The sequence below is a fragment of the Hemiscyllium ocellatum genome, chromosome 14 (assembly GCF_020745735.1).
Source record: "Hemiscyllium ocellatum isolate sHemOce1 chromosome 14, sHemOce1.pat.X.cur, whole genome shotgun sequence".
Taxonomy (NCBI): domain Eukaryota; kingdom Metazoa; phylum Chordata; class Chondrichthyes; order Orectolobiformes; family Hemiscylliidae; genus Hemiscyllium; species Hemiscyllium ocellatum.
In genome coordinates, this window is record NC_083414.1 from 62,987,366 (window position 1) to 63,012,775 (window position 25,410).

The 25,410-nt window shown below is 40.9% G+C and overlaps 1 protein-coding gene across 1 annotated transcript in view; it reads left to right on the forward strand.

The window, feature by feature from the left end:
* rad18 (RAD18 E3 ubiquitin protein ligase) overlaps window positions 1-25,410 on the forward strand; it is a 299,135-nt gene that overhangs the window by 136,749 nt on the left and 136,976 nt on the right. Inside the window, exons 8-9 of the mRNA XM_060835233.1 lie at window positions 24,914-24,987; window positions 25,073-25,133. Of these exons, the coding sequence (XP_060691216.1) occupies window positions 24,914-24,987; window positions 25,073-25,133 (135 nt within the window). The remainder of the gene's footprint in view (window positions 1-24,913; window positions 24,988-25,072; window positions 25,134-25,410) is intronic.

Sequence of the window (25,410 nt, forward strand, 5' to 3'; positions counted from 1 at the left end):
CTTTTCTCCAATTTTTCTCTGTATCTCTTCACTGCTGAAGCCATTCACATTTGCAGTGATAAAGAGTGATAGATAGGTTTCAGTATCTCCTGTTGTATACAGTTAAGGCCCATCATATTTCTAAGGCACAAACTATGCCAAAGGTGGACTCTTTGAAATGAACCTTTCATTAGTAAGAAAAATGCAGCTGGAAAGACAGCTACCAAGAGTCAACTGATTTGACTTATATTTGCAAGATCTAATGTATGTCTCTGAAAAGTTATTAAAATGTAATTGTCTGCAGCTGAACTTCCTGCCCCCTCCCCCCACTAAAACCACCATTACTACCACCAAATCAGCCAACCTTTGTGAAATTAGTCTGGATGCCAAACCATCTTTGAATTTAGAGTTCCTATTGTCTGGATAATTTCAGGATTTCAGATATAATGGTCCCTCAGAATCAGTTTCTGCAAGCTGGAAACTTAACAAAGGGAGTACCAAAGTATCAATGGTCACCATCTCCCATTGTGTAGCAGTGGCATCTAGCCTTGAATCATTTGCACAGGCAATAGAAGCTTTGATCTTATGGTCAATTTATTAAGACTGATTTCGGATGAGACCTTTTTGTTTCAAAGATCGGCTGTGGACAAATCAGTTTGGAAACCAACAGCACCCAAAAGGAATCATACTCCAACAAAACAAAATCCCCACCTAATACAAACAGATCTTATGGGGTGTGAGACAAGTGAATTTCTCTTCATCTGCAAGATTTGCCTCTGTCACAAGTTGACTGTTAACTTTTACTTATCTTCAGAGAACTATAAGACAGGACCCTTCAAGCCTGCCATTTTAAAGGACTAATTCAAACATGATTTTTTTTTTACTTGCTCACAGGTTATGGGTGTCTGGTTTTGGGCCAGCATTTATTGCCCCATCCCTAATTGCCCAGAGGGTAGTTAAGAGTCAACCACATTGCTGTGGCTCTGGAATCACATGTAGGCCAGATGAGGTAAGGATAGATAAGCAGGAGACTGAAAAAACACAGCAAACCAGGCAGCACCAGGAGGTGGAGAAGGACTCCAAAAGGGTTACACCCGAAACATCAACGACTCCACCTCGCGATGTTGCCTGGCTTGCTGTGTTCTCCCAGCTTCATGCTTGTCTACTTGGATTCCAGCATCCGCAGTTTTTTTTCTCTCTGATAAGAATGACAGGCTTCCCCTTCCTCCAGGACATCAGTAAACCAGATGGGATTTTCTGACAATCATCATGGTGATCATTCTACCCTTAATTCAAGATTCTTTATTGAATTCAAATTCCACCATCTGGATTAATAGTCTAGCGATAATACTGCTTAGCCATTCTCTCCCCAGTAGCCATGAGTCATTTAGCTCTGATGGTTAGAGAGTGGTGTCAATGTGATTTGTTGCTTCTATTCTGTTTTTGCTCTGTGTACATGCTTTTGCTGCTGAATTCATTTTTTCTGTGTGTGTTTGGAGTGGTGAGTGGTTTAAGTGTATTTAGATTTCAGGATCTTGTGTGAATAAATATTTTTTTTATTCTGATATAAACTTACCAGAAAGCCTGTTAAATGACAAGGTTTAAAGTTTTATTATTGACAATGGAGACTGAAAAACCCGGAACTTAATGGCGGGAACAGGCTGTATAACACTGCTTTGCCTATTGTGATCTCAATTTTGCTCTACATTGGGAAAATCAGCAAAAGGTTAGGCTGCCATCTCTCACCAACCATGAGTCTTCAATGCTTTATCTGAGATTTGTCCTGAGTGGTGGCAGACTAGTTGATCAGAGCAGGCATCACAGTTCAGTCCATGCTGATGTCTACATGTGCTGCCAACTCGGCTGAAATCTGAAAATGTCAGTGTGCTATTTGACCTTTACCCTGGGCACTGACAAACAATTTAAAAGAACAATGAAGAACTTAATAGCAGCCATGATTAAAGATCCAACACCAAGCCCACTGCTTCAAGACAAATGAATGCATTTATTCATGTTGTTTTAAATTTCAATTTCAGTTTTTTAATGTGCAATTTTAAGTTGCTTTTTTGTGAAAAATGACCTTTCATTTTCTCCCACACAAAATTCTATTTATCATCCTTGCCATTATTGAATGTTAATTGATTTTAGCTAATGAATTAAAAAGCTTAACACTGAAACAGAGATAAGAGTAACTCCCCTGGAGATCTGCTGTAAATATTTGACACATTTATAAGCAGCAAGGAGCGTTTGTAAAACATGAATGTCATTTATTAAGTTGTGTAAGGTCTACTACACAGAAAGATGGTTTTGGTAGTTGGAAGCTATTCTCTTGGAAAACAATCATCACCATAGGAGATCAACAGATCAGAGTCTTCAGCCAAAAACTATGCACCTACTTCATCGAGTATCTTTCCTTCATAAGGTTAGGAGTGGACTAGTGGCTGAAGTTTGCACTCTGCATGTCCTGATTGACAGCTCTGAAATTGGAAATACTGATTTACAGTAGAATATGGACAGTGATCAGGCATGATTTAGCATTTATGCTGCTCAAATGCCAGCTATTGAAGTCCCTTACTGATAAGACATAAAGATGTACAGCACAGAAACAGACCCTTCAGTCCAACTCGTCCATGCCAACCAGATATCTTAACCTAATCTAGTCCCATTTGCCAGGACTTGGCCCATCTCCTCTAAATATTCATACTAATATATCCATCCAGATGCCTTTTATATGCTGTAATTGTACCAGCCTCCACCACTTCCTCTGACAGCTCATTCCATACACGCTCTGCCCTCTAGTTTGGGACTCTTCCCACCCCAGGGAAAAGATCTATTTATCCTATCCATGTCCCTTATGCATTTATAAACCTTTATAAGGTCACTCATCAGCCTCCCACGTTCCAGGAAAACAGCCCCAGCCTATTCAGCCTCTCCCTATAGCTCAAATCCTCCATCCTTGTAAATCTTTTCTGAACCCTTTCAAGTTTCACAACATCCTTCCAATAGGAAGGAGACCAGAATTGCATGCAATATTCCAAAAGTGGCCTAACCAATGTCCTGTAAAGTTGCGACCTTCCAACTCTTATACTCAATGCTCTGACCAATAAAGGAAAGCATACCAAATGCCTCCTTCGCTATCTTATCTACCCATGACTTTACTTTCAAGGAACTATGAACCTACACGCCAAGGTCTCTTTGTTCAGCAACACTCCCCATTAAGTGTATAAGTCCTGCTCTGATTTGCTTTTCCAAAATGCAGCACCTCACATTTATCTAAATTAAACTCCATCTACCACTCCTCAATCCATTAACCCATCTGATCAAGATCCTGCTGAAACCTGAGGTAACCCTCTTCACTGTACACTACTCCTCCAGTTTTGATGTCATCTGCGAACTTACTAATTATACGTCCTATGCTCACATCCAAATCATTTATATAAATGATGAAAAGTAGTGGATCCAGCACCGATCCTTGTGGCACTCCACTGGTCACAGCCTCCAGTCTGAAAACAACCCTCCGCCACCACCTTCTATCTTTGATGTTCGAGCCAGTTCTGTATCCAAATGACTAAGCTCTCCCTGTATTCCGTGAGATCTAACCTTGCTAACCAGTCTCCCATGGGGAAGCTTGTTGAATGCCCTACTGAAGTCCATATAAATCACATCCACACTCTGCCCTGATCAATCCTCTTTGTTACTTCTAAAAACTCAATCAAGCTTGTGAGACGTGATTTCCCATGCACAAAACCAGGTTAACTATCCCTAATCAGTCCTTGCCATTCCAAATACATGTAAACCCTGTCCCTCAGGACTCTTTTCCCCCCCCCTCCGATTAAACCCTTAATACTATGGCAGTCCCAGTCTAAGTTTGGAAACTTAAAATCCCTTACCATAACCACCCTATTATTCTTACAGATAACGGAGATCTCCTTACAAATTTGTTTCTCAATTTCCTGCTGACAATTAGGGAGTCTATAATACGATCCCAAAAAGGTGATCATCTCTTTCTTATTTCTCAGTTCCACCCAAATAACTTCCCTAGATGTAATCCCAGGAATATCCTTCCTAAGTACAGCGGTAATGCTATCCTTAATCAAAAATGCCATTGCACCTCCTCTCTTGCCCCCCTTTCTATCTTTCCTATAGCATTTGTATCGTAGAACATGAAGCTGCTAGTTGCGTCTGTCCCTGAGCCATGTTTCTGTAACTGCTCTGATGTCCCAGTCCCATGTTCCTAACAATACCCTGTTCATTTGCCTTCCCTGTCTTTTGCATTGAAGTAAATGCAGTTTAATTTATTAGTCCTACCTTGTTCTCTGCTTTGTTCCTTCCTGCCCTGACTGACTCGCTCTGTTTCCCAACTGTACCAGTCTCACATTGATCTCTTTCCTCACAATCTCCCTGGGCCCCCCCTCCACCTTACTAGTTTAAATACTCCTGAGCAGCTCTAGCAACACTCCCTGCCAGTATATTTGTCCCCCTCAGATGCAATCCATCCTTCTTTTACAGGTCACTTTACCCCAGAAGAGATTCTAAATGATCCAATTATATGAACACATCTCCCCATGCACCAGCTCCTCAGCCACGCATTCATCTGCTCTAACTTCCTACCCTCATTGGCTGCCTTCTCTGACCTTCCACTGGGCAACCACTGCGGAGTCCCTCATTGACTCATAGCAGAATCATTATTTCAATACTGGCTAGAAGATAAAGCAGATGTTGCACACTTAGCAAAAAGTAATTCAAATATTGACTCTTGCACTCAGTTGAAAAGGCCATTCATTGCATCACCTAGGACTAAGCAGTTTACAGTACTTAGGTCTATAAGCTGCATTTCTTATCACTAAGTGACAGTATAGTGGAGAAAAAATAGTATTTTTGTGTGGCACATCATTTTGACTTAAATGTATACCAGAATTCCTCTTGTTGCTCGATCAATGTAGAATTGATTATCTAATACCTTTGAGTGGGCTTCCATCACAATAAAGAATGGCAGTTCACGAGGGTACCCCATCACCAATATCTCAGAGGGAATTAAGAGATGGACAGCTATTGTCGCTGTGTCAGTGTTATTGCAATGAGTGAATAACAAATACACACAAATTGTAAGAAAATGCAATTGGTTGATTTCACTTCAGATTTCAACAATTACAAAATCTACACGATTATTTCAATCCATATGTTATTGCATATTGTCTTGACTTGTTTACATCAATGACTGGATTTTTGACATTGAAGTCAAAGCATTGACTTACTGTTGAACTATGGATTTTACATTATAACTATAAACCCCTGAGAAATCAATGCAAAGAGATGTGATTTCAATTTCTGCTTGAGAAAAGCAAATTTTGTACGTCATTACTCAACAGAGATGCAACAGATATTTTCCACTTCCCAGCAGTTAGTCTGTTTACTTAACTTTAATGTCAAATTATTCTTTTTCACTGAGATTGTAACTGCCAAAGACACAACAAGTCAGAAATCACACAATACCAGGTTATAGTCCAACAGGTTTATTTGAAAGGATAAGCTTTTGAAGCGCTCGGAAAACTTGTACTTTCAAATAAACCTGTTGAACTATAACATGGTGCTGTGTAATTTCTGACTTTGTCCCAACCAGTCCAACACTGGCACCTCCACATCAAACATATACCAGAAGGACCAGTGTTGAGAGCAGTTCTCAAGAAGTCATAGCAGACTAAAAACATTAACTTTTATTTTCTCCACAAATGCTGCCAGACTTGCTGAGTGTCTCTACCATTCTCTGTGTTTAATTCAGATTTTCACTATCTGCAGAATTTTGCTTTGATTGCCACTGAGCTAGCTCGGCCAATTCAAAGACAGTTATGAGCCATGTACATGGCTGCAGGTCTTGAGTCACACTAAACCAGAGCAGATATAGATTTCCTTCCCTAAAGGGTGTATGAGTGAAAGCTGGATTTTTACAGAAATAATGATCACCACTACTGTGGCTAGCTTTATATTTCAAATTTGTTAACTAAATTTAAGTACAACTAGATGTCATGTAGATGCATGTCTCCACATCATTGCTAGTCCCTTTGATCACTAATCTAGTGTGCAATTAGTTTCTGTCCTGTGCAAATTACAACAATAGTTTTCACAGTCCGTGACCAGAGCTGATGATTTGCGTTTCTGTGAGAAAATAATCAAGAACATTACCCCCCAAAGCACTAATGAAATTTCTGTGTTATGTGAGTTGACTTTGGCTTATTGCACTTCCATAAATGAGTAAGCTGCATTTAGAATGGACAATAAGCAGGAATACAATCCCCAAGACTCCAGTTAACAATCCTTGAGTTCCATGTTTTACAGACAAAATTGGATTTACTTGCAGTGTAAAAACCATAAACGGCTCTGAGAAGTTAGCTGAACTTCAACTGTTCTGCATCATTCTGGCTATGTCACAAAATCAGCTATTTGCACCAAAATAGTCTGCTGTTTAAGGTCTGTTAAGACAATAATAAAATATGTTAAATAGTGTCAAATCAGAACGGGAAAAGACAAATGAACATTATAGTTTCCAGGAAAGACTGGCAAGTTTTGAGTTTTATTGGCAGGGCTGGAATTTCGAATTATGAGTTTGCCAAATGGCATATTCTCAGGCAGATGTTGTTTCTGATGTTGTTTGTTCCCTTTCACCTTATTTCAAATTAAATTGGGTTCCTGAGAGCTGACGTGCTCAGAACATTTTGTTTTGACTGCTGATGTGTATGTGGGTAGGCTTTAGATAAATAGTGCCTACAAAGTTCACCTTCTTGTGGTTGTCTTTATTAAATGTAAGAAAGTTCCTTCTTTTCCAAAGCACAATGTTGTGATACTGAACCATGTGCAAGTCCACCTGGAAGTTTGTAGGTTTGGTCTCTGACTGTGCTCTATATGAAGGGATTCTGAAGTTGGACAGTAGTGGAGTCCAGTATTGTATTACGCATTAGTACTGAAGGTGTAGAGGTTAAGGATATGAAAAAGATTGTTTCTTCTGATTGTTGTGGGAGTATATATTGAAATGCATTCACATTGCTAATTTTTTTGTACAGAAGCAATAATCTGGTGCTTAAACCGTCTGATGGATTAAGGTGTTTAGTCATTAGTTTTCAACTAATTAGCTTCTTGAACAATAAAATAATGTGATGAGAGTGCTAAATCATATTGACTGATGGCATCTACTGTAAAATTTCTGACCACAACAGCTGTCTTCTTTCCTTCAATGAAATGCTGATTTCTTTGCTTTTAATTATCAAGATGCCAGTTAAATATAATAATATTTTAGATGTTATTTTGACTTTTATCAGGTTTTGTCTGTGTTGTCCAGTGCTTTAGCCACTAGCCGCAAGTGGCTAATGGTAGTTTGGTGTATTAAAATAAAAGGTGCTTGGTAGTACAGAGCTCCAGCATTGGTAAAAGGAGACAAAAGGTCAGAGCAGTATGAATTTGCCAGGACACAGGACAGTGACTTGTAAAAAGGGGACATGAATTTATATAGATTGAGAAAAGAGCATGAGATTCAAAGGGAACGTAGAGTCATACAGCATGGAAGCAGGCTCTTCAGTTCAACTCATCCATGTTGACCAGTTTTCCAAACTGAACTAGTTTCATTTGCCTGTGTTTAGCCGGTATCCCTCTAAACCTTTCCTATTCATGTACTGGTCCAAATATCTTTTAAATGTTGTAACTGTACTTGCATCTACCACTTACTCTGATAGTTAATTCCATATATGCACCACCCTCTGTGTGAAAAAGTTGCTGTTCAGGTCCCTTTTAAATCTTTCTGCCCGTTTGTCTTGCCCTTAATGTACTTGTAGAATCTCTAGATTCTTCTTAACCTTATCTGCCAAAGCTATCTTATGTCCCTTTCTTACCCTGTTGATTTCTCTCTTAAGTATGCCTCTACACTAGATGTAAATTTCCTTGCTAAGCTGGAAGGTTAGTTTTCAGATGTTTCGTCACCATACTAGGTAACATAATCAGTGAGCCTCCGGTGAAGCACTGGTGTTAGTGACCTACTTTCTATTTGTGTTTAGGTTCCTTGGTGGTATCATTTCCTGCAGTGATGCCATTTCCTGTTGTTTTTCTTGGAGGATAGTAACTGGAGTCTAAGTGAATGTGTTTGTTGATAGAGTTCCAGTTGGAATGCCATGCTTCTAGGAATTCATGTGTGTGTCTCTGGCTTGTCCTAGGATGGATGTGTCGTCCCATTCGAAGTGGTGTCCTTCCTCATCTGTATGTAAGGATACCAGTGAGAGTAGGTCATTGTGAGAAACGATGCTCACTCACTTCAATAATTTCAGTCGAGACAAGATCTGAAGCAATAGATCATCCTTTTCTATTAATATTGCCTCATATTTCAGAATCCGTGAGTCTGTCAACCATCGCCCAGCTTTTTGGTTTAGGATTGTTCTCAATTGGTGTGGAGTGCTTACTATTAGGGCTCCCCCACATGTAAGCTTTCTGCTTTCCTCCACCAGCAGTGCAGTGGCAGCCAGGGCCTTACAAAGGACATCCCCGGGCTACTGGATCCAATAGCTTCGAAAGATATGCTACTGGCTGTTTCGTTCCTCCCCACCTCTGGGTTAATACTCCCAAAGCCGCTCCCTTATCTATGGTAGCAAAGAGGTGGAAAGGTTTATCTAGAGAAGGTAAGGCTAACACGGGGGCATGGATCAGATCTCTTTTGAGTTCCTTAACTAGTTCTTTTTCCTCATCATCCCAACTTAGACACTTTGGTTCCTCCTCTAATAGTTTGAGATATAATTTCTTAGTCTTTTGAGCATAAGAATCAATCCACAATCTGCAATATCCTATTAGGCCCAAACAGTTACATAACTCCCATTTAGTTTTGGGCAGCAGCATCCCCACTATTCCCTGTATCCGTTCCGGGCTTATCTTTCACTTTCCCTCACTAACTGTCCCAAGTATTTCAGTTCTTGCTCCACATATTATAGTTTGTTTTTGGATACTCGCAGTCCCTGCTGACCCAGGAAATTCAGTAATTTGTTAGTGGCTTCTACTACTCTTTCTCCTCTTCTTCCTGTTACTAAGAGGTCGTCTACATACTGCAACAGGGTAGTTCCCTTGGGGCTGCTAAATTTCTCCAATATTTGTTCTAACATCTGTCCAAATAAATTCGGGGATTCTGTAAACTCCTGGGGGAGCACAGTCCACTGATATTGCTGTTTCCGTCCTGCCTTGGGATCTTCCCATTCAAAGGCAAACAAATTCCTACTTTCTTCCGCCAAGGGACAAGCCCAAAAGGCATCCTTTAAATCTATCACACTAAACCATTTGTGGTCATGAGGGACCTTATTTAATAACGTATAGGGATTTGGCACCACTGAATGCCTGATCTGTACTATTTGATTCAATGTTCTCAAATCCTGCACCAATTGATAAGTTCCATCGGATTTCCGTACTGGTAGTATTGCGATGTTATAAGGAGACATACATGTCTCCAACAGTCCATCTCTAATCAGTCCCTCAATTACTGGCTGCAGTCCTCGTTTACCTTCCATGGAAATGGGATATTGTCGCTCACAGACAACGTCCCCTTTTCTTTTTAAACTTATTTCTAGGGGAGGCATCTGTATTTTTCCACGATTCCCTTCCCTAGCCCACACAATAGGGTCTATCTCTCTCTCCATATCCTCTATCAACATTGCCATTTGTACAACTATTTCTTTTTTCTGAATTCCAATCTCCAGTCCTAAGAGGATAATTAAATCTCTCCCTAGTAAGTTACTTCCTATATCAGGGATATACAACAGTTCCCCTGTGACTCTATCCTTAGGACCTTCTATCATCATGGTTTCAAATACTGGAACAATAAATCCTTCCCCTTTTACCCCGGAAACAGTAATTGACCGTGTTGACATGTCTACTTTCTTTGGTTTAAAATTCAGCTATGATCGTGCTGCCCCCGTATCTAATAGGAAGACTACCTCTTCCCTACAGGGTCCCACCTTCAAGTTTATCAAGGGTTCCTGGTGGGTCCCTGGGGGCAGGAACCCCTGACAACCCTATTCTTGATCAAAATTCATAAGCGGAATTGCCCTTTTTTCCCTTTGTAGATCAGGACACTCCTGCTTAAAATGCCCTATCTTTCCACAGTAATAGCGTCCTGCCTGTCAAGACTTCCATCTCTGCCCTTGTCGCCCGAGCCCTCTATCAATGCTCCCCCTTGTCCTCTCCCTCTCCCTCTTCCTCTCTGTCCTACATGCTGCCACCCGCCGCTCCGGTTGCTCACTATTGGTTCCATTTTTTTCTTAACTACCTCATCAACCATAGCTACCATCATTTTTGCCTTCTGTTTTTGTCTCTCATCCTCTCTCTTTACAAACACTTTCTGTGCCTCTCTTAACATTTCGTCTAATAGTTTTTCGCTCCACCCTTCTATCTTCTGTACCTTTCTCTATGTCTGGCCATGCCTTTGTCACAAAATGTACTTTTAAAAGACCCTGTGCTACTGGGCCCTCAGGGTTCATTCCAGAGTATTTTTGCATTGAGCCTCTTAATCTTTGCAAGAAAGCTAAGTGAGTCTCATCTTTCTCCTGTCTAACTTCAAAGACTTTAGTCAAATTCTGCGACTTTGGAACTGCCTCTTTTATTCCTTTTAGAATCTTTCAATTCCCTCATTTCTTCTCTATGCTTCGGGATTTGATTTTTTTAAAAAGTTGGTGTCCTGTCTCCCGGAGGAGACCACATCAAGAGCAATGGATGTTGTTGATGACGCGTTTGCAAGTGCAGGTAAAACTTTTTCGGATGTAGACGGATCTTTGGGGCCTTGGATATAGGCCTTGGAGAGTTGTGGGTGCAGGTTTTCCACTTCTTGCAGTGGCAAGGGAAGGTGCTGGGAGCGGAGGGTGGTTTGGTGAGAGCGTGGACCTAACAAGGGAGTCACGGAGGGAATGGTCTGTGTGGAACACAGTGAGGGGTGGGGTGGGAAATATATCCCTGCTCGTGGGGTCTGTTTGTAGGTGGCGGAAATGGCAGAGGATGATGCGTTGTATCCAGAGGTTGGTCAGGTGGAAGGTGAGGAGCAGGGGGATTCTGTCCTTGTTGTGATTGGTGGGATGGGGTTCAAGGATGGAGGAGATGCCTGGAGGGCATCATCGAGCACATGCGAGGAGAAATTGCGATCTTTGAAGACGGAGGCCATCTGGGATGTTCTTTAGTGGAATTGGTCGTCCTGGGAGCAGCAGTACCAGAGGTGGAGGAATTGGAAAAAAGGGATGGCATTTATACAGGAGGCAGGGTGGAAGGAGGTGTAGTCCAGGTAGCTGTGGGAGTTGTTGGATTTAAAGTTTATGTCCGTGTTGAGTCGGTCGCTGGAAATGGAGATGGAAAATTCCAGGAAGGGGAGGGAGGTGTCAGAGATGGTTGGATATCCAGTAGTGACAATAATGCCATTCAGTATCAAGAGGAAATGTGGTCCAGCAGTCTCTTGTTGCAGATATTCAGTGACTGGCGCTTACGTGAGACAAATGTATTTGTGACTTATCTTCCCAACTTGGATGACAGCCTCATAGTTCTGAAGAGTTGCTAGTGGAAACTACACATTGCACTAATCAGTGAACATTCCCACTTCTGACTTCATGAGGAAGGGAAGGTTGTTAATGAAGAAGCTGAAAAAGGTTGGGATTAGAATTAGAATTAGATTCATTGTCATGTGTATTCAAGTTATAAAAGAACAGGAGTACAGTGAAAGGTGTACAATGCCATCAATACACAGTACCGTGTTAGGTACAAAGTACCCAGTACAAATCTTAGGTACAAAAAATTTGGGGAAAATAAAGAAAAAAGTTACACTACATTGCCCATTATGCATAATCTAAGTTAGGAAAATAAGAAATAAAGCTAAAAAGATAGACATTACAATCTTTCTATAAGGGCTTCTACATGGTCTGACCAGGCTCCACCAGTTTCCAACCTGTAGCCATCTTCACTCCGGGCCCACTGGCCACGATCCCTGCTCCTCTCCAGGAGCTGGCAGAAGAGGACAAAATAAACACGAGAGAAAAGTGAGGGAAAAAGAAAGAAAAGAAACAGATGGAGCAAATGAGTTCTGGTTGGAGTGTGCTGCTCTACTGTCATTTTGGGTGAGAGCGCACTACTGCCTAGCAATATCCCAGGCTGAGGTGATTGGCCTTAAACAGCCACCTTCCTTTGTGCTAGATATGACTCCATCCAGTGGACATTCTTCTTCTGGTTCCATTGACTTCAGCTTTTAAAATCTCTTGATACGCTCAGTCAAATGCTGTTTTGTGGTTGAGGGTGGTCTGTATTCTCCTAGTTCTGAAATTTGTTTCTTTTGTTGGTATTTGTGCCAAGGCTGTTATGAGCCTTCGAGCTGGGCACTGGAGAGTAGGTTATTGATTAGTAAGTACTGCTTGATAGCATTGTCGATGAGACTTTAATCACTTTGGTAATTGAGAATAAACTAATAAGATGGCAATTATCCAGAGCAGATATGTCCTCCTTTTTGTGTTCCAAATTTGTGCAGGTAGAACTAAATGAAGAAAACAATAAGAAATGCTGGAATGACTTTACAGCACAGCATAGTGGTTAAGTTGTTAGTTTCCTCCCGTGGTCCAAAGATGTGCAGGTTAGCTGGACTGGCCATGCTAAATTACCCATTGTGTCCAGGGATGTGCAAGCAAGGTGGATTAGCCATGGAAAATGCAGGGTTCCAGGGATAGGGTACAGGGGTGGGTCTGTGTGGGATGCCCTTCTGGTAGGTGGTGTGGACTTGACAGACCAAATTGCCTGCTTCCCCACTGTAGGGATTCTATGGAAATTTTACGACATACAGTTGGGCCAGCGAAGTTGCACTCATCATCTACTTCAAGAAGGGCAATGCTGTAAGAATGGGGGATTTTAAACAGGATATGGAAAAATGTTTGGTTTACAGCAAACTTCGATTTAACTGGCACTGTCAATAAACCAGCAAAAATATATACCTCAAATGCCACACAGTTTGCGTTAGGTAAAAACAAGGACTGCAAATGCTGGAAACCAGATTCTAGATTAGTGTGGTGCTGGAAAAGCACAGAGGTTCAGGCAGCATCCGAGGAGCAGGAAAATTGACGTTTCGGGCAAAAGCCCTTCACTCTATTCCTGATGAAGGCCTGAACTGCTGTGCTTTTCCAGCACCACTCTAATCTAGAACATAGTTTGCATTATTCAGTCCAGTTGTTATTTTGTTAAATTTATTGACCTCAGTGTAAATATGTCTGTTCAATCGACTGGCTTCATGAAATATCAACAGTTGATTCCGTTTCGAGTCAACTTCTGCTCAAATACCATGATCAATGGCGATGTCAGAGGGGTCAGTTCAAGCTGCAAGTAAGAAGGCTCTATGTCAGTAAGTTTTATTCAAGGCAAAGTTGCATCATTTCAGTGATTTATGCTGTAAATGAAGTATAGCAGTGATGTGTATAATGCCTCCATTGCATTTCTATTACTTAGCATCTGTTTTAAACATTGATTATGTGAACCACTTGATTATTGGAAATATTTGATCAACTGGCGCACTCCTGGTCCCGTAGGGCCGATCAATAAAACGTTTGCTGTATGTCAAAATAACTAGAGACCAATCAGGAATTGTTTTAAGTGCAGGATGTTACGATCAGGAATACAGTCCCTAACAGGGTGATATAAACAACTAATGTTGTTTAATAAAGGATTAGACATTGTATGGTCTTGAAAAGGGAAAATATACGGGGACATGTGAAAACAGTAGGGTCACAGGTCTAATTATAAAGCTGTTCCAGAGAGTGGCGTAGGTACAATATTTTAGAAAAACTTCCTGTTATGTTATATTCCCTGACTTTCTGGGATGTGAATATTATAAGACCATAAGACATAGTAGTGGATGTAAGGCCATTCGGCCCATCGGGTCCACTCTGCCATTCAATCATGGCTGATGGACATTCCAACTCCACTTAACCCGCATTCTCCCCGTAGCCCTTAATTCCTTGTGACATCCAGAATTTATCAATCTCTGCCTTGACGACATTTAACTTCCCGGCCTCCACTGCACTCTGCAGCAATGAATTCCACAGGCCCACCACTCTCTGGCTGAAGAAATGTCTACGCATTTCTGTTCTAAATTTATCTCCTCTAATTCTAAGGCTGTGTCCGCGGGTCCTAGTCTCCTCGCCTAACAGAAACAATTTCCTAGCGTCCACCCTTTCCAAGCCATGTATTATCTTGTAAGTTTCTATTAGATCTCCCCTTAATCTTCTAAGCTCCAATGAATACAATCCCAGGATCCTCAGCTGTTCCTCGTATGTTAGACCTATCATTCCAGGGATCATCTGTGTGAATCTCTGCTGGACACGCTCCAGTGCCAGTATACCCTTCCTGAGGTGTGGGGACCAAAACTGGACACAGTACTCAAAATGGGGCCTAACCGGAGCTTTATAAAGTCTCAGTAGCACAGTGGTGCTTTTATATTCCAACCCTCTTGAGATAAATGACAACATTGCATTCGCTTTCTTAATCACGGACTCAACCTGCATGTTTACCTTTAGAGAATCCTCGACTTGCACTCCCAGATCCCTTTGTACTTTGGCTTTACGAATTTTCTCACCTTTAGAAAGTAGTCCATGCTTGTATTCTTTTTTCCAAAGTGGAAGACCTCGCATTTGCTCGCATTAAATTCCTACAGCCATTTCCTGGACCACTCTCCCAAACTGTCTAGATCCTTCTGCAGTCTCCCCACTTCCTCAATACTACCTGCCTGTCCACCTAACTTTGTATCATCGGCAAACTACACTAGACTGCCCCCCAGTCCCTTCATCCAGATCATTAATATATAACATGAACAGCTGCGGCCCCAACACCGAACCCTGCGGGACACCGCTTGTCACTGGCTGCCATTCCGAAAAAGAACCTTTTACCCCAACTCTCTGCCTTCTGTCAGACAGCCAATCCTCAATCCATACCAGTAGCTCACCTCGAACACCATGGGCCCTCACCTTGCTCAGCAGCCTCCCGTGTGGCACCTTATCAAAGGCCTTTTGGAAGTCTAGATAGACCACATCCACTGGGTTTCCCTGGTCTAACCTACTTGTCACCTCTTCAAAGAATTCCAACAGGTTTGTCCGGCACGACCTCTCCTTACTAAATCCATGTTGACTTGTTCTAATCCGACTCTTCTCTTCCAAGAATTTAGAAACCTCATCTTTAATGATGGATTCTAGAATTTTACAAACAATTTTATGTTTCATGTTTTGGAATGGAGTGGAAAAGTTGTACCAGGAGTGGCAAGGGATTAGGATTTATGAGTCCTGGGTTTTGAAAGGAATATTGGTAGCAGCATTAGATCATTACTGCTTTTGGAAAAGCAGATTTTAGGTGTTGATCGAAGCAGTTAAGAACAGAATAAGACACGATTAAAGTGTTTGAGTGATAGCGAACCAGGTGAACTACCCCCCAGGGTTCTGAAGGACAAAGATGAGGACATAGTGGGGCATTGGTGATAATCTTTCAGGAATCACTGGAGTCAAGGAAGGTGCCAGTGGATTGGAAAATGGCTAATGTGACACCTCTGTTTAAGAAGGGAGGGAGGCATAAAACAGGCAACTACGGATTGGTTAGTATCATCCCAGTCATTGATAAGATTTTACAGTGCATCATCAAGAATGAGATTGTGGAGTACTTGAAAGTGCACAGTAAAATAGGGCTATGTCAGCACAAGTTCATCAAGGGGAAGCCATGCCTGACAAACCTATTAGAATTCTTTGAGAAAGTAATTAGCAAGTTAGACAAAGGAGAGCCAGTGGATGCAATCTATTTGGATTTTCAGAAAGCCTTTGACATGATGTCACACAGAAGGCTGTCAAATAAGAGAAGAGCCCTTTAGGGTACTGACATGGAGAGAGAATTGGCTGACTGGAGGTAGGCAGAAAGTAGGGATGAAGGGGTGTTTTCAGGATGGCAGCCAGTGATCTGTGGAGTTTCGCAGGGCCAGTGATTGCACTGTAACTATTCACATTATACATTAACGATTTGGAAGAAGGAACTGAGAGCATTGTTGCTAAGTTTGTGGATAACATAAAGATGGGTGGAGGGCAGGTAGTATTGAGTTGATGGGAGGCTCCAAAAGGACTTGGACAGGCTAGAAGATTGGGAAAAGAAGTGCAGATGGAATACATTGTGGAGAGGTTTGAGGTTATGCACTTTGTTAGAGGTGTAGATTTCTATTCTAGAGATAGAGAAAGGCTTCGGAAATCAAGAGCAATGGAAAATCGGAGTCCAAGTTCAGGATTTTCTGAAGGCTAGCATTTGGTTTAGTTGGTTTTTAGGAAGGCAAAAGCAGGAGGAGTTTGGTATGCTCTTTATTGGTCAGCGCATTGATTAAAGGAGTTGGGAGGTCACGTTGTGGTTGTACAGGACATTGGCTGGGTCATCTTTGGAATATTGCAAGCTATTCTGGTCTCCCTCCTGTAGGAATGATGTTCTGAAACTTGAAAGGGTTCAGAAAAGATTTACAAGGATGTTGCCAGGCTTGGAGGGATTGAGTTATAGGGAGAGGCTGTGAAATAGGCTGGGTCTGTTTTCCCTGCAGTGTCGGAGACTGAAGGCTGACCTTAAAAGTTTATAAAATCACAAGGTCTTTTCCCTGGAGTTGGGGAGTCCAGAGCTAATGGGCATAGGTTTAGGGTGAGAGGAGAAAGATATAAAAGGGAACCTAAGGTAACCTTTTCACACAGAGGGTGGTGCTTGTATGGAATGAGCTGCCAGATAAAGTGGTGGAGGCTGATGCAATCGCAACGTTTAAAAGGCATCTGGATGAGTATATGAATAGGAATGATTTGGAAGGAAATGAGCCAAGTGCTGGCAAAAGGGACGAGATTAGGTGAGGATATTGTTGGCATGGGTGAGTTAGATCGGAGGTCTGTTTCCGTGCTGTACATCTCTATGGCTGTGTGACTCTAAAAGGTATAACAGCTTCTGCAGTACGAGACTCTGGTCAGACCGCATTTGAAATATTGTGAGCAGTTTTGAACCCTGCATCTAAACATGGAAGTGCTGGCATTGGAAGGTCTAGAGGAGATTCACAAGTATGATCCCAGGCATGAACTTATCTTTTCATATGAAGAGCGGTTGAGGACTCTGGTCCTTTACTCGATGGAGTTTAGAAGAATTGAGGGGTGAGGTGAGGGGCACCAGAGATCTGATTGAAACTTAGATAATACTGAGAGGCCAGGATAGAGTAGATATGGTGATGATGTTTCCACTAATAGGAGAGATTTGGCCCAAGGGCACAGCTTCAGAGTGAAGGGATAACCCTTTCAAACTGAGATGAAGGGGATTTTCTTCAGCCTGAGGTTGGTTAATCTGTGGAACTCCTCGACACAAAAGTCAATGGAAGCCGAGTCATTGAGTGTATTTAAGCCAGAGATGGTTAGGTTTTTGTTTAGTAAGGGGGTTAAAGGGAGATGGCAGGAAAATGAAGTTGAGAAAATTAACAGTCATCATCGAATGGTGGTGCAGACTCTATGGGCTCAGTGACCTAGTTCTGCTTCTATCCTTTATGGTCTTATGGTAAAATGATGCAATGTTGAAAGGACAATTGCAGGGGTAGTGATGATGCTTCACGTAATTTGTTAACGTTGAACTATATGTAGAATGTATTTTGAGCAGGAGGAATTTCAGTGTCCACCAGCAAGTATGACTCAGTCACTCTGCACAGAATGAGCTGGCCAGATCCTGAAAGATGCAAGTATCAGACTGGACCGGTGGCAGGTAGTGAGTGACTGAACAGAGCATTTCCACGTAGCATGGCATTTTGAACTGACAAAAAGCAGAGGGTGGGAACCTTTCACTGCTGCATGCCCCATAGCAACATCTTGACAAATAATAGTTAACTTACCTGGGTAAAATTTGAATAAAAGCCTGGCAATTAACCTGGATGTTCTTGTGATTCTGTCCTGATAACCTTTGACCGCATGTCTCTCTTTTTTTAAGTGATACTGCTAATTTATTTGTTACAATTGGGGGTGGGGGAGTGAAATGAGTCGATTTCCTCATTTTAACTTCCCCAGTTCATTACAGCACAGATTTAAGTTTTAGCGCATAGCTGTGTCTTACCCCACTTGAAACATAGTTAACTGCTTTCATCAGAAACAATAAGGAACCAGTTATATAATTTTACTGAAGGATAAAGCAATTTTATTAACTGCTAATCCTATTAAAAAAACACATACAGGCGTAACATCAAGTATGCGACTTCTGTAAAATCATTGGCATTTTTATGCAGAAACACATATAGAAAACTAACAGAGAATGGAATCCAATATAATGGAAAGTAAAACAATATACAGTTTTAAAATCCTAATGATGTTCTTGAGTTGTGAATTTAATCTGAAGCCATGGTTATTCAATTGATTTCTTAAACCGTTGGCGGTTGCAATATTTATCCTTTGAATTAAGAAGTATTAAATCAGATATTGGAATTCAAACGTCAGTGGTCATTTTTTTATCTCACATGAAATGTTTGACTAAGAAAATGATGAATCCAAATGCCAATTGACTTGTTTAAATCAGTTCTTTCACTTTTCTAATTCGTTTTCAGATATTTAAAATTGGTTTTCTTGCAGATAATGGGCTAGACAATAATTACAAACGAAAGCCAAGTACTTCAAATGTTGGAAGTTGGAAATGAAAGCAGAAGGATCTATATGCCACCTGACGATTTCCAGCATTTACCAATTAAAAATGCCTATTTTGAGATCCCATTTTCAGCGGTATGAGCAGATTACAATATCAAGGTGTATTTTTCTTGTAAAAAATAGAAATTGTTAATAAACTGCTTGATTGTGTTGGTTTAAAAGAAGTTTTGCATTTATACAGTCACTTTCATAAAGTGAATGCTCAAGCACTTTAAAAGCAAATTGGTTGTTATTGTACTGAAGGAAATGTGGCAGTCAATTTGGAATAGTAAGCTCCTGCAAGTCGAAAGGTGGTCTTGATCAAATAATCTGTTTTTGTTGATTTGAGTAACAAATATTGGTTCGCATCACTAGATATTGCTCCCCTGCCTGTTACTCAAAATAGTGCAGTGGTATCTTGTATATCCTCCTGAAAAGGCAAGCAGACCCTCATTTTATTGTCTCATTCAAAAGGTGATGTGGAATTGTGAGTTTTGAACGTGGATGGACTACGTTAAAAATCACACGTCACCAGGTTATAGTCCGACCGGTTTATTTGAAAATACAAGCTTTTGGAGTGTTGCTCCTTCGTAAGGTAAATAGTGGGGCAGGATCACAGGACTCAGAATTCATTGCAAAAGGTCAAAGTGTCATACAACTGATGCGATGTATTGCACAAACCTACATTGCTGTTAAGTCTTTAATCACTTAGAATGGAGATGCAGATTTCAAGTGATTAATATGTAAATCCCAGAACTTTCAAGTCACAGTTCCAAGATGAGTGGAGTTTCAACCTGAATTGTTCCGCTCAAATTTTGGTTCATTGTAAAATTTACTTTTGGTTGTAAGGAAATGGGTTAAAATAAAAAAAAACTTGTGAAAACGAGTCCTTTTTTATTAGTAACTGAACTTTGGCAAAGTGGTGATTGGCATTATAACTGAGTAAGGATAGTTCTGTAGTACGTGTGTTATATATATTCAGTTGTTATATCAGAACAGCAAGAATAGAGAGGAAGTTCATCCCACAGGACAGCAACGACTTGCATTTATGCAGTCCTTTTAAGACCGTGAAAGGGGAGCAATTAGCAAAAAACACTTGACACTGAGCCATGTGAGGACAAATGACCCAAAGTTTGATGACGAAGTTTGGTTCTAAGATTGTGCTTTCTGAATTTCTTACTCTGTGACTCCATTTGAATATTTGGAATCGTAGAGGAGAAGGGAGGAACTACTTGAGGCTAACATCACTTTGGGGTGTGACTACAGTTTGGGCAGTTCTATTCTGCGAGGTGTCTTAAAGGAGGAACGAGAGATAGAGGTGGATGTGTTTATGGACAGTGTATTCCAGAGTTTAAGGCCTTGATGAACTGGAACAATAGCCACAACAATAGAGGAGATGTAAACTGGAATTGCATAAGAGGCCTGAGTTGGAGAATTGCTGATATCATGAGGGATTGAAGGAGGCTGTGAAGCTGAGATGGGGCAAAATGAATAAAGATAGATATGTCAAAGTTCAGTTGTTTTCAAGCCAAGATCCAATGTATGCAAGCACACACAAGTGAGTGAATGGGACTCATTGAGAAATAGGATTGAGGGAACTGTATTTTTGAATCATTGAACCAGAATGGTTCCAGCATCGAAGGAGATCTTTGAACCACCATGTCTGGAATAGGAAGTTATCTACTGTTCCTCCCATGCCCTGCAAGTATTTTTCTCTTCAGAGAATGATGCAATTCTCTTTGGAAATCCACAATGAAATCTGCCCCCACCACACTGTTGGACAGTGCATCCGGACCCCAACCACCTGCAGGTATTGCCTTCGTACAGGGCCCTGGTGAGACCACACCTGGAGTACTGTGTGCAGTTCTGGTCTCCAAACTTGAGTAAAGACATTCTGGCTATTGAGGGAGTGCAGCGTAGGTTCACGAGGTCAATTCCTGGAATGGCGGGATTATCTTACACTGAAAGACTGAAGCGACTGGGCTTGTATACCCTTGAGTTTAGAAGACTGAGAGGGGATCTGATTGAGACATATAAGATTATGAAAGGATTGGACACTCTGGCAGCAAGAAACATGTTTCCGCTGATGGGTGAGTGCCGAACCAGAGGACACAACTTAAAAATATGGGATAGACCATTTAGGACAGAGATAAGGAGAAACTTCTTCACCCAGAGAGTGGTGGCTGTGTGGAATGTTCTGCCCCAGAGGGCTGTGGAGGCCCAGTCTCTGGATTCATTTAAGAAAGAGTTGGATAGAGCTCTCAAAGATAGTGGAATCAAGGGTTATGGAGATAAGGCAGGAAGAGGATACTAATTAGGAATGATCAGCTATGATCTCATTGAATGGCGGTGCAGGCTCAAAGGGCTGAATGGCCTACTCCTGTACCTATTGTCTATTGGTTTCCAACACTGAATTCCCCACTTGGTTGTGTTTTTCAATTGTTGGCTATTGCATAGTTCAGATCTTTTGTGCCTTTGCAATGTCATGTTTTGACTTTGAGCATTGATGCTCTACTTGTATTGTTATAATGTCAGTTATAAGTTAGAATGATGGTTCCTGTGGATGAAGGGCTGATTCCGCTATTCATTATTTTGTGAGCAATGGCCACAGACTGCACATGATCTTAAATTTGGAACCAAATTGTCACCAGCATGTTCGAGCCTTGCTGTTCTTAATCTGCCTTCATGCAGGCTATGCGCTAAGCGAATCGTGCTGGCGTCTGTGCAAGGACTCTACAGCTAGAAGCACCCAAAGGAAAACTTAAGACTGCAATATAAAACAAAGAACAGCAGATGCTGGAAATCTGTAACAAAAGGCATGGATTGCTGGCGAAACTCAGCAGGTCTGGCAATATCTGTGGAGAAACAAAAACAGAGTTAATGTTTCCAGTGACCTGTTTTTACTGGATTTGAAACAGTTGCTTTCTGCCTACAGATGCTGCCAGACCTGCTGAGTTTCTCCAGTAATTTCTATTTTTGTTTGAAAGCCTTGAGTGCGCCTTGTTGAGAGTCAAATACTTATGTTTTGGTAGCTCGAGGCTCAATGTGAAGTGTACAGAATCGACTTTGTTACAACTCCTGTAACTGAGTGTCAGCAATCACCAACAACTGTTCCAGAAGACACACACTTAATGGATTTCTGTTATTGTAATGCAGTCTCCTGTTATGCAGTCTCCTGTTATGCAGTCTCCTGTTATGCAGTCTCCTGAGACCTTTGATTTCCACTTTGTTTTAAAACAAAAGGACAGTTTATACTGATCTCTCTCTTTGTCCATTAAAAATGTGACACATTTGTCAAAGGGATGGTTGACGCATTCTGTTTTAGATATGTTTCTAATCAATCTGTTTGAGCAATGTTGTGATACACTTAAGGAGGTGAGACTTAAACCAAGGCATCCGATTCAGAAGTAGAGACTGTCTACCACTGCACTAAGTAAAAAATGAGGTCTGCAGATGCTGGAGATCACAGCTGCAAATGTGTTGCTGGTCAAAGCACAGCAGGTTAGGCAGCATCTCAGGAATAGAGAATTCGACGTTTCGAGCATAAGCCCTTATGCTCGAAACGTCGAATTCTCTACCACTGCACTACTCAACCTTCTGAAATAAACAATTCAAGCATCCTGTTCTATGTTTCTTCCTTGTATGAAATGTCCATGTTTGGAGCTGGTTGTGAATGTTTCCTCTAATGTAGCAATGACTGGCTGCTGTTACTTCAGTAGCTTTGCTCATCAGAATTCTCTTTGAAGTAAGCAGCAAAGTTTCCTCAGTTTGTCATGCAAGGCTGCCTCTTTTGCACTGTGCAGTCCCTTTAAGACTGATTCATGACTCCACACACGGATGCATGCTGACGTGCATCTTAAAGGTAACATTTCTTGGACATGGTTTATTTTTTGTAGCCCCATAGCTGGACAGCTTAAGCAGCTGAGTTCCAGTCATGTCCCAGTCAAAGTTAATCTGTTTTGTTCTGCTTTATCTTCATGTACAAGAAGAGGGAATTTAAAATATTCTGATGTAAGCTTAGGAATTTAATCACACATAGCAGATTTTGTAGAGCTTTCGAATAGTGAGGCCTGGATAGATTTGAATACAAGGATGAGTTTGAATACAATGAGAGGGTCACTCCGTCAGTGAGCCAGTGGGTATCAGCGAGAGATGGACTTGGATCTGAACAAAGGGTCTGCACCTGGAATATTTTACATGGCTTTATGTTTCTTTGCTCTTAATAGATTTTGTTTTCTATTTTTCTACTTACAGCACACGGGCTGCAGTAATTCAAGAACGCAGCTCACTATCATCTTTTCACTGACGACTAAGGATGGACAATAAATGTTGGCTCAACCAGTGACACCTATGTCCTACTAGTGAATAAAGTAAATTACAAATTGACACAACTAATTTGTGCTTAATTATAAACATTGGTGACGTGTGGTTTGCTTGGTTCTGTCACTCAGCTCAAAATCTTATAACTAGTCCCTTCCAACCTAAAAAAAAGGCGAGTCAAATCATAGGCTGTATGTGTTATTAGTTTTCTGTCCCCTCTCCTAATTCCTTCTGAACTCCTTTGTGAATCATTGCTTTTCAAACTGGATTATGCTTTGAGCATTGGCTGTTAGCAATCAATCACCCTCTGTAATTATTTAAATCCTCATGACATTTTGTGACCTTTATTTCCCCTGGAAAAATAAAGCGTACTTCTTCCAGGCAATAAATCACCTTCACCTCTTTGAGTAAAGTTCTCTGTTCAATCGAGCAGCCTTGAACAATGTTTTTGTTGGTGATAGAATAATGTTTGTTTGCCCCCTGACCGTAGACCCTAGCCATATAGAGTTCATGTTAGAATGGGCGGTGACTATAAAGGTAGCCTGACGTGGCCTGAGTTTAAAGATGATGCTTGTATGTGCAAACTACTGTCCAGAAAACCCTTGTAAGCTGCATGTCCTTGAGTGTTGGACTGGTCAGGTGTGATAGGGATGCTTTCTGTACTAACCACTCAATATGGGTTACCCACAGACAGGAGAGAAGGTTGAGAAAATTGGTAGTGCACAATTCGTGACTAAATGTAAACTTTCATCTATTAATATTACAGTTATTACTTGTAAATCAGGTGTTTAGAGTCACGGAAAGGAGAGAAAATACTGCAAATTGCATGAAACATTCTGTCCGAGGAAAGGTTCACGCAGAACATTTCTGGAACTGAGTACTTGCCCACTCGAGCAATGTACGTATGTTTTTATTCTTAAAAAATTGAATCAAAACAGCAGATTTTGTGGGAAGAATGTTTTTCACTCTCCAAACGAGTGTGCCTTTTGAGTTCAATATAGATGTATATTGTAGAGCTTTCTGATTTAATCAATCTACACACATCCTTGAGTGCAGTGTTCCAGTTAGAGATCCAGATTGGTAGTGAGTAGTCACATCCTTGGTCAGTGCCACCAGGAGGAGCCCAAGAGTTGCTTCTTCATTCTTGTCTTCATTGACCTAACTAGGATCGGGATATTTTTAATGAGGGGAAGATGACCAAGATGGTAAAGGAATTGTGTCCCATGCTTATTCCCTTCCTTCAAGGAAAAGAGTGCTGTTACTTGGGTTTTTCTAAAACAATAATGGTGAGTGAATTTTAATTCAACACCATCCTGAAGTATACAAAAATTTTCTGGTCTACATTTATAAATGTTTTTCTGCAGCTGTGAATGGAGAGCATTTAGAGCTGCCTAGCACCAGACTCAAGTTTTGATTGTAATGGGAGCAATTTGAGGTGATAATGAATCGGACAAGAAGCATAATGGACAACATTAAGATATTTCTGACGTAAATGTGTCTTTTTTTTTCCTTAAGTGAATTGATTCCAGTATGCCAAATGATCCAGGTGACAATACTGACAATGCATCTTTCAAGCCAATGACTTCCTAACGCAAAGCTGCATCATTTGACTGAAGTAGCTTTGGTCACAGCTAAAACCTTTGGCAATAAATTCCTGTCTTGTGCCTTCTCAAGAGCCATTTAGTTGACTTTGTATCTTAACAAATCCTGCCCTAGGGTTCTGTCCAGTGTTTCTATATAAATCTGTATAAGCATGTGATCCAATTGCATTTAGGATATCATTATTTGGATTTTGTGCAGTTGCTTGATTTGTAGACCTTTGACTGAAATGCATGTTCCAGGTGGATATATATGCACAACTTTCACATCCCCAGTCATTCATGTCCTGTATCATTTCTGGTTAGTTCATACCTATAATCCTTTCAATTGTGTTTTTCAAACAGGCTCTGAGATCGCTAGAGAAATCGAAAGGAATGAGAAGACCCAAGCTCAGCTTGAAAGTAAAGCAAGTGAAAATGTGAGTTTTGTTCAGTGCGTTTTTAAGTTTCTAAATTTACCCTTTCTAGAGAAGCAAAATAAAACATTTTAATTATTTTTGTTAGATGATGAAATTCACAAAGGACCAGTCAGAAGAAGAAATTGACGAGGTCCACAAAGAATATCGTAAGTACCTGATTGTTTTACTTATACTTTGGAGGGTCAAAAGTTCTTTGACGTGACTCACTGTAATGTCAACCTTGTTGCAACCTTGAGAGAATACAGAGAAGATTTACTAGAATGTTAGCATTATGAGGAACTTGGCTTCAATGGAGAAACTAGAAAAGCTTGATTTACTCTCCTTAACGTAGGAGAAGATGCTGGGCAGTTTTAATAGGGCTATTCAATATTGTGAAGGGTTTTGGTAAGGATGAAGATTTCAACTGGTGGTTGGATAAGTGAA